Source organism: Anomaloglossus baeobatrachus, chromosome 1 (assembly GCF_048569485.1).
Source record: "Anomaloglossus baeobatrachus isolate aAnoBae1 chromosome 1, aAnoBae1.hap1, whole genome shotgun sequence".
In the NCBI taxonomy this organism is placed as follows: Eukaryota; Metazoa; Chordata; class Amphibia; order Anura; family Aromobatidae; genus Anomaloglossus; species Anomaloglossus baeobatrachus.
In genome coordinates this window covers 301,753,599-301,762,400 of record NC_134353.1, presented here as the reverse complement: position 1 = coordinate 301,762,400, position 8,802 = coordinate 301,753,599, and the positions used below count along the sequence as shown (strand labels likewise).

Genomic DNA, 8,802 nt, shown 5'->3' with positions numbered 1-8,802 from the left:
AGTCTCAACCTTTATTGAACTATGCAATTTTAAGGCCCCATACACATTAGATTAAAGTTGACCAGGATTGTGTGAAAGTCTAATGGGGGCCTTCTTAATCCCTCTCAACATGATCTTGAGGAACAGGAAGATCTAGATTGTTGAATTTAAATAGCCAATACTTTTGTACTCCCCTAGGATAAAAAATACAGGTTCAAGCAATCACGTTTTCCCGTGAATGGAAGTCGGGAGTGACAGCGGTCCGCGAAATGAACATTCACCTAACAGCCATCTAGTCTATGTTGCGGCTTTTAATTTTGCCTCCCAAAATTCTCAGATCAATGATAAATGAACAGTGGCGTAATAAGGCTAGAACTACACAGTGGTGTTCGTAGCAACACCGGTCGCATAGCCAAATAGTGATTAGTCTTGCTACTACACTGCAACATAAGTCAATGGGGTTGCACTGCAACAAACAAGTTGCAAAAAGTCCAACATAATTCAACTTTGTGACTTGCTTGATGTGTTCACAGTACTCTCGGGGATCACAGTGTGACCACCATTCGCTTACATTATGATGTAGCAGCAACACTTAGCAATCTTTGCAGCACAACGTTTATTGCTAGCAAAGTCGCGGTACTGTTTCCACCATAATATGAGACTGATACGTTAATGAAGTATTTTGGATAACCACACATCACATTCACAGTCTGAACCCATCAGGTTTATTTTGCAATATGTGATTGACATTGTACCAAGGTAGTAATGCAGAAAACAATGTCAAAATTACTTTGGGTAAAACATTTGTAATATGAAAAGCAGCTACATAAAATTAAAGATTACTATAATATCTGGCCTTTAGCAACACTGGCTAAATCTTAACATTCAGTGTGATTTCATTAATATGGTGTCTGTGGTCTTCTCTTTATCCATGCGGCAATCTCCGGTAGCTCCTTTACCCTTTTCTTCAAAGAGAGAAGATTTGGGTAATCCTTGAAAACTCCAGAATGATAATATTCAATGCTATCGCTGCAGGTGTCCCAATACAGGTCAGCCCATGTTACCTGATGAGAAACATAAATTCTGAGAATTAGAGATATTTTAGTTATTTATTGTAACCTACATATAACGGTTGATCACTCATGTAGAATATACCAAATATGTATATACTTTATAGAAAGTCATTCTATCGCTTGATATATAGCTAAAATTTCTGCTACAGTCTGAAAGAAGTTACCTTTCAGGTAAAAATTGCATTTTGTAACATTCCCCTTTTTTAAATTTCTTTTTCCTTTTATTCTGGTCTCATAAGGGGGTTGTCAGGTTTAAATTCAGAAGTCTGCAGTTACTCTGACTGCGTGCGATTTGACAATTAATAAGTCTGCGCTATGCACTGTATTTTCATTGCGTGAGGGTGCACCCCTGTAGTCAGGGCCGCCATCAGGGCATTACTAGTGTGACTCCTGTATCGGGCCCGGCTGACAGCCCGGGCTCCTCCCATTTCATTCCTCTGCTCACCGGGCCCCATGGGCAGGGGGAGGGGACGTTGCACTGGCAGACATATCGCGGTGCAGCACCTGCAGTCGCACAAGTGCCCCAAGCAGGAGCGGGCCCGGGCCCCTATAGCCTGAAAACGTGTTAACCCCTTAGCGACCTATGACGTACTGGATACGTCATGGCTCCCTGGTACTTAAGGACCCATGACTGCTCAGACCCTCCCCACCCGCTGTGAGACCCCCCCACCCGCTGTGAGACCCCCCCACCTGCTGCGAGACCCCCCACCTGCTGTGATCACCCCCCCACCTGCTGTGATCACCCCCCCACCTGCTGTGATCACCCCCCACCTGCTGTGATCACCCCCCACCTGCTGTGATCCCCCACTATCTATCTATCTATCCATTCCTGTCTATATCTCTATTCCTCTATCTAGCTATGATTCTGTCTATCTCCTATCTGTAGCACCCACGGGGCAGGGGTTAAATGTTACTCGTCGCCGGGCCGGTGATGTCAGGTCAGGGATCTCACAGGTGGCCCTGACCGGCTTCGTGGCCCCAAGGTGTACAGTAAAAGGGGATTTGGATGATGGTGGGGAAATGATGAGGATGATAGTCTTGTGACGTCACCTGTGGTACATGGCCTGGGATTAGCCGCCGCTGCTGTCGCTGTCCTTCGGGGCGGATGGTGTTGCAGCAAGGATGGTTCTGCTCCCCACAGGTGGAGCGAGGCCCCGGGGAGGATGATAAGAGTAGTGGCCATTGGCGCCGAAGCGTGGGGCGACTGCAATCAAAAGGCTGAATCAGCTGCTGTGGTTCCAGCCGTGATGGGCCCCAGCCGATCCCAAATCCGTTGGCGGTTAGAACCGGTACGGTGGTCGATGGGCCCTTCCTTGTTGTGCCTTTAAAGATGAATCCCCGTGGCCTGAAGCTGATTGGGGACCCCGGTTTGTGTAGTGTTAGCTCCTGTCCCGTGTGTTGGTGACGCGGGGCCGCTGTGGGGCTTGACTGTAATCACGACTCCAGACCCTATGTGGCACTGTGCTCCGGGATCTCGTGGTGGTCAGAGGGACATGCAATCCCCCTGTCCTGCAGATTCTGGTGATACGTGAAGTCTGTTCCACCCTAATGCTCTGCACCCAGAACCGCATCGGTCCCGCTCCTGTTCTCTCCTGCTGGAGAACACTCTAACTGTTGTGTAAACTCCTAACTCCCTCTGGTGGCTGCTTCTCTTCCGGTTCCCTGTCACTAGTGAATGGCTGCCCCCCATGGTTGGTGATTACCTTACGACCCGACCCTAGCCCGGTCCCCAATGGGGAGGGCAACCTGGTTGTGTGTATGAGTTTGTGTTGTGGAACTGGTACCGACCTCCTCTGGATCCAAGATGAGTACTGCACCTTAAGTGAGGTGCAGTAGCCTGTGGTGACTGAAGCCACAGGGGCGCCACATATCCATCTATCTATCTAGCCATCTATCTATGATTCTATCTATCTGCTGCAAGAGCCTTAAAGTGAATCTGTCAGCAGGTTTTTGCTCCCCCATCTGAGAGCAGCATAATGTAGAGACAGATACCCTGATTCCAGCGATGTGACACTTACTGGGCTGTTTGCTTTCATTGTGATAAAATCAATGTTTTCTCTGCTGCAGATCTAGCAATTATACAGACCTCATGAATATGCTGGACTACCTGCAGCATGACCAGTAGCCCTGTAATGATAATATCCTGCTGATTAACCAGTGATGTTATCAAAACTACACTAAGCAGCCAAATAAGTGACAATCGCTGAAATCAGGATCTCTTCCCCTGTGTTATGCTGCGCTCAGATTAGGTTTTAAAAACCTGGTGACAGATTCCCTTTGAAGGGGTTGTTAGGTCTAAATCCACAAGTCAGTATTATTACAATTTGGTTTCAATTAGTTTAAAAACTGTATAGGACACATTCACTTAAAAAAAAAAAATAGATATACCAAAAATAAATATATACCAAAGAAGTTTGATTTAAAAAAAAAAAAAAAAAAAGTTAGAGTAGGACCCTGCCAAAAGAGTCTACCTTGTCTTGGAGGCAGGCTTAAAAAAATCTTTTGGCCAAGACCAAATCTGATGGCTGTGTGTGTGATACGGTGTTCACTGTAAAGGGTTAATGTGTGATTGGTGAGGTGTTGGGCAGAAGTGAAGTTTTTCCAAGAGTTGCAGTGGGACTGTGGAAGATTCGCGGAGCTGTGGCGGAGCGTCAAGGGGCCCCGAACTTTTGCCAGTATGGGGCCCTGAAATTCCTAGTGGCAGCTCTGCTTGTAGTCATATTCTGGCCGGCAGTATGCATATCGCATACTCAGTAATGCGACTGCCGTTCCCAACTCTGACACCTGTGAATCCTCACAGTGCATGCGATGTGAGGATTTAAGAGTCTGCAGTCACATACTATGACAGCAGACTTCTGGATTTAGACTGAAAAAATCCTTCAAAACAAAATTGATGGAATGCATTATGTGACTTCATGGCTGGATTTTTTAGGAGGGTGATATTTTACTGTCTTCACTTGAGATACCTTTTTTTCTGCATTTCGTTTGTTTTGTTTTTTTATTTCTGTTATCACATGCTTTGTTGCTACTAGGCAGTTTTCAATGTATTTTGCCCTTTGGCCCCAATTCATTTAGACTGTCAGTGAGACTCAGACACCCCTTTAAAACTAATGTATGAAATGACAAAGAACATTATAATCACTACATCTCATTATATTAAAGTTCCACAATTGGATATGTTAAAAAAAAAAAAATATGTTCCTGTTCCAAGAACTTTATAACTGTGCCCCTTTCTATGTACTGTGTAATGGTATTGTATTCCTAAAATAAGATAAGAGAACCAGTTTAACTGTAAATGCTGCCTCTAGTGACATTTACGTGTTATGCTAGGACTACATAGTGACTTCGGCCAAAGATCGCATTGAATGGATTCACACTGCAACCGTGACAAGCAAGTCGCAAAAAATTGGACTACTCTATTGGATTTTCTGCAACTTTCATGTCCCAGTCTCAGTACTCTAGGGGGCCGCAGTGTACCACCATTACATTGTATTGAATTGTGATGTAGCAACAACACAGAATAATCTTTGGCTGAGCAACATGTGTTGCTTTCAAAGTTGCCATATGGCCCTAGCCTTATTGCTAACCAGTAGAGATTATCGAACTCTAACTGTAAGATTTGGGGTTCATATTGTGCTCGAATGAAAACACAGACTTTTCACAGAAATCAGTGTTTGAGTCTGAATGATAAATAAAGTATGTTGAAGGGCTGCAGTGCAGCCAGTCATCAAGCTTTTTGGCATGGGGAAATGCATGGACGCTGCTTGGAGAAAACAAACAAAACACGTGGGATCTACCCAATTTCTGAGAACCAGCAAACATAAAGCAGATAGCTGGGGGCTGGTATTATCAGTTAATTACCAGTGCAATTTCGAAAATCCTGACAAAGCGCCAGAACTGGTGCACCTAGTGCATGTGCCACTTCTGGGGCGGCTTTGAGCTGCTAGTTTTAGGCTCATAAGAGCCAAATAACCATTGGCCTTCCCAACCGGATATAAGCCCCAGTTTTACCTGGCTTGTTATAAAAAAAAATAGGGGAACCACACCCTATTTTTTTTTTTTAATTTATTTTTTTTCTCCGTCCACATTTGTTTGCAGGAAAAATTGTCCAGACCTATCCACGACCATTTTACAGCATCAAAGTTCGGGTCCCCATTGACTTAACTAAAGTTTGTCTGAACCCTAACATCCATGGGTCCGATCATTCCTACTACCCAGCAGATAATGTTCATTGTCTTACCAAAAGGCATATCCTCTCCAGCAGCAATGGGGATGGATCTAATAAAAATATATATCACTTTCTCAGCAATATCTTAAGAGATTGATTGTTCACATTGGTTTGTAAAATTGCTGAAGTCTCACGATCCCAAATAAGCTAAATTTGGAAATCATTTATCAAAACTATGATTGGTTGGTATAGCTCACGGAAAATCTAATTTTGTTGCAGAGTTCTGCTTACATTTTTAAACTGCTCTGTAAAAGTGTAAGCTGCGCTATTGGCACTATGGCCAACAAGGACAATTTTATGGGGTCTTTTATTTTCTTAAAATTGTCCTCGCAGTTAAGATTTTAAGATTCACACAAGTCATCATACTCTTAATACTTTTAAAAGTTTTTAAACAGTTGTACACATTTGTGTTTTAGAATTAGACTGATAATAAAAATATACTTACATAATCACCAGTAAACCACTTATTATCTCCCAGTTCCTTTTCCAAGCCTGACAGGACAGCTGTACCATTTTTATCCATGTACTCCTTCATCGCCTAAAGAATTCAAAAGTATTTCTCCATATTAAAAAAATATAAAATGTGATATGTTGTAATGAAACATCTGAGAAAAGTAATAGAATTTCATTTTATGGTTTAAAAAAATTAAAATTCTGTCTATGTAAGTTGTAAGCAAAATCTTGATCAAATTTGGTCACAAATTTCTCCTAGAATCCACACACAGGGAGAGACATGTCTGTCAAGCAGAGCCAGGCTAGGAGAAGCCAGGGAGATAAGCAACCCATAAACTATCTTACAGGTTCTGTTCAATTTTTATAAAAAAAAACTGAGGGCAACACAAAATCCAAGCAGTTGTTTATTCTGCGCTACTTGACGACTTCAAGATGGAAGAGTCCAGGAAACATCAATGTATCAAATACAGTTTATTCCACACATTTCCTTCCTTAGGATATAACCACAGTACAAGCAATGGAAGCACACTGGCAGTAGACTGCTTATAAATTGCCATTTAAAAAAGGCTTCAAGTGTGTACATCAGCGGTCAGAGATTACTATACATTAACAATAAAATTTTAACCAGACGATCAATGTCTGTACAATACAATATTATATTCTATTTAAAACTTTTTAACTTACGTCTTTTTTTATAGCTCACTCCGTATTCTACTTCATATCAAATATATCCAGTTTTGATATTACTGGTTCATTTCCAACAATCACATTTTCCCTTAATTTTCTCATTGTATTTTTTTTTCATCACTTATTTATAATAGGATACCTAACGTACAATTGCATTTGAAGAACGTTTCATAGTTTTTCTTGTACGGACATTGGTAGTTTGTTTGAAATCTTATTGTAAAAAATATACGGTGAACTCTGACCTTTGATGCACATACTTGGCAGATTTTTTTTTAAATAGCAATCATTTATAAGGTGTCTACTACAAGTGGGATTGCATTGCTTGAACTGCGGTTAGGCAGAAGCTGGATAGCTTGAACACTCATAGAATTACCCACATTTGATTTTTTTGATGTTTCCTGGACTCTTCTATCCTGAAGTCTTCAACAGCAGTGCAGTAACAAATACATTTTTTCCCCTTCCAAATGATTGAGAAGTAGCCCCAATCGAGTTCCACAGAAAGTCAAGCTGTCCTGCAGGCACAGGCTGCATCAGTGTCACTATGAACTGAAGAGTTCTGAAGTGGCCAACAATTAATCCAGATCTAAATCATACTGAGCACCCGTGGAGACCTCTTGAAATTGCTATTGGGAAAAAGTACCCCTCAAATATCAGAGACATAGAGTAGTTTGCAAATGAAGAGTTGTCGAAAATGTATTTCAGAGGCGTAACAAGTTTATTAATGGTTATGTGAAGTTATTAATTGCAGTTATTTATACCAAAGGGTGTGCAATCAAATATTTAGTTCGGCCAGACAAAATTTTTGGCACCCTCTTCTGGTCTTGTGTGAAGGATTGGCCAATTTTGCCCTTTTTTCTCTCCTCTGTTTCTTGTTTTATTCCAATACATGCAAAGGCAATAAACATTTGTATAACAAAACACGAGTCACTGCAATCATTTTCTGCGAGAAATACTTTTTCTGGATCAAATTTCAAAAGGTTTATTACACACCAAGTCCAAAATGTACATTATATATATATTTTTTATATATATATATATATATATATATATTATATATACAGTATATGTGAGATATATATATATATATATATATATAATCTCTGGAGTTACTTTAGTTAACCTTAGTCATGGCAGCAGGCTGACTCGGGTAATTCTCTAACATGGACATGGTGGGAGGTGTAGTTCTCTCCCATAGTTATATAACATGGACATGCTGGGAGTTGTAGTTCCATTCTGTAATTCTATCACATAGACATGCTTGGAGGTGTAGTTCCCTTCTCTAGTTATATAACATGGACATGCTGGGAGGTGCAGTTTCTTCCTGTAGTTATATAACATGGACATGCTGTGCGGTGTAGTTCCGTCCTGTAGTTATATAACATGGACATGCTGGGAGCTGTAGGTCCTGTTGTCTGTGTACATGTGTGTGCATATGGCTGTACACTGTGTGTATGTGTGGTCTGTGTACATGTATGCGTATATGGCTGTATGCTGTTTGTATGTGTGGTCTGTGTATATGTGTGTATATGGCTGTGTGTATGTGTCGTCTGTGTATATGGCTGTATGCTGTGTGTAGGTGGCATCTGTGTACATGTATGTGTATATGGCTGTACGCTGTGTGTATGTATATGGCTGTACGCTGTGTGTACGTGTCGTCTGTGTGTGTGTATATGGCTGTATGCTGTGTGTAGGTGGCATCTGTGTATATGTGTGTGTACATGGCTGTACGCTGTGTATGTCGCGTCTGTGTTTGTGTGTGAATACGGCTGTACGCTGTGTGTATGTGGCGTCATGCTGTCTCCGGCTATGCTGTCACCCGCTCCTGACCGCCGCTCATTATACTCACTGAATATTCAAGGACTGGATGCAGGAGCAACGCTGGGGACTTCAGTGCCGGGGACCGCATCGCTGGGGACATGTGAGTATACAGCACTGTGTGTGTGTATATGTGTATACATGTATGTGCTCTATGCGTGTGTATGTGCTCGGTGCAGAATCGGAATGGTTAATGATCCAGTAATACCAGTCCTGGCTGCGGTTACCTGCAGTGCACTCCGGAGCTCTCACCTGAGCTCCGGAATGCAGCCTGGACTGAACTCTGGGTTTGCAGGACTGAATCGCAAGCGCCGACTGTTTCCCCGGTGATTGCGGTACAGTTCATGTCACAGCTACTGAAGCCGGAGCATCGGGAACTTACCGAAAGCTGCGGTAACGTGCATGTCACTGTGCCTGCGCAACTGTGAGTGGTGCGGTGCATGTCGGAATAGGCGAGCAAACAAAAGTGGAGATTATGTATGTAGATTAATGCACTGTATTAATCATTCATAAATATGTGTTATGAATATCCTCACATGATGTGATGCAATAAATAATGTTGAATAC

The 8,802-nt window shown here is 42.1% G+C and overlaps 1 protein-coding gene across 1 annotated transcript in view; it reads right to left on the bottom strand.

The window, feature by feature from the left end:
• Positions 1-666: 666 nt before the first annotated feature.
• The window catches only part of HPGDS (hematopoietic prostaglandin D synthase), a 164,316-nt gene continuing 156,180 nt past the window's right edge, over positions 667-8,802 (bottom strand). Inside the window, exons 5-6 of the mRNA XM_075337093.1 lie at positions 5,726-5,818; positions 667-1,043 (exon numbers count right to left, since the gene is read on the bottom strand). Coding sequence (XP_075193208.1) covers positions 879-1,043; positions 5,726-5,818 — 258 coding nt within the window. The 3' untranslated portion in view covers positions 667-878. The remainder of the gene's footprint in view (positions 1,044-5,725; positions 5,819-8,802) is intronic.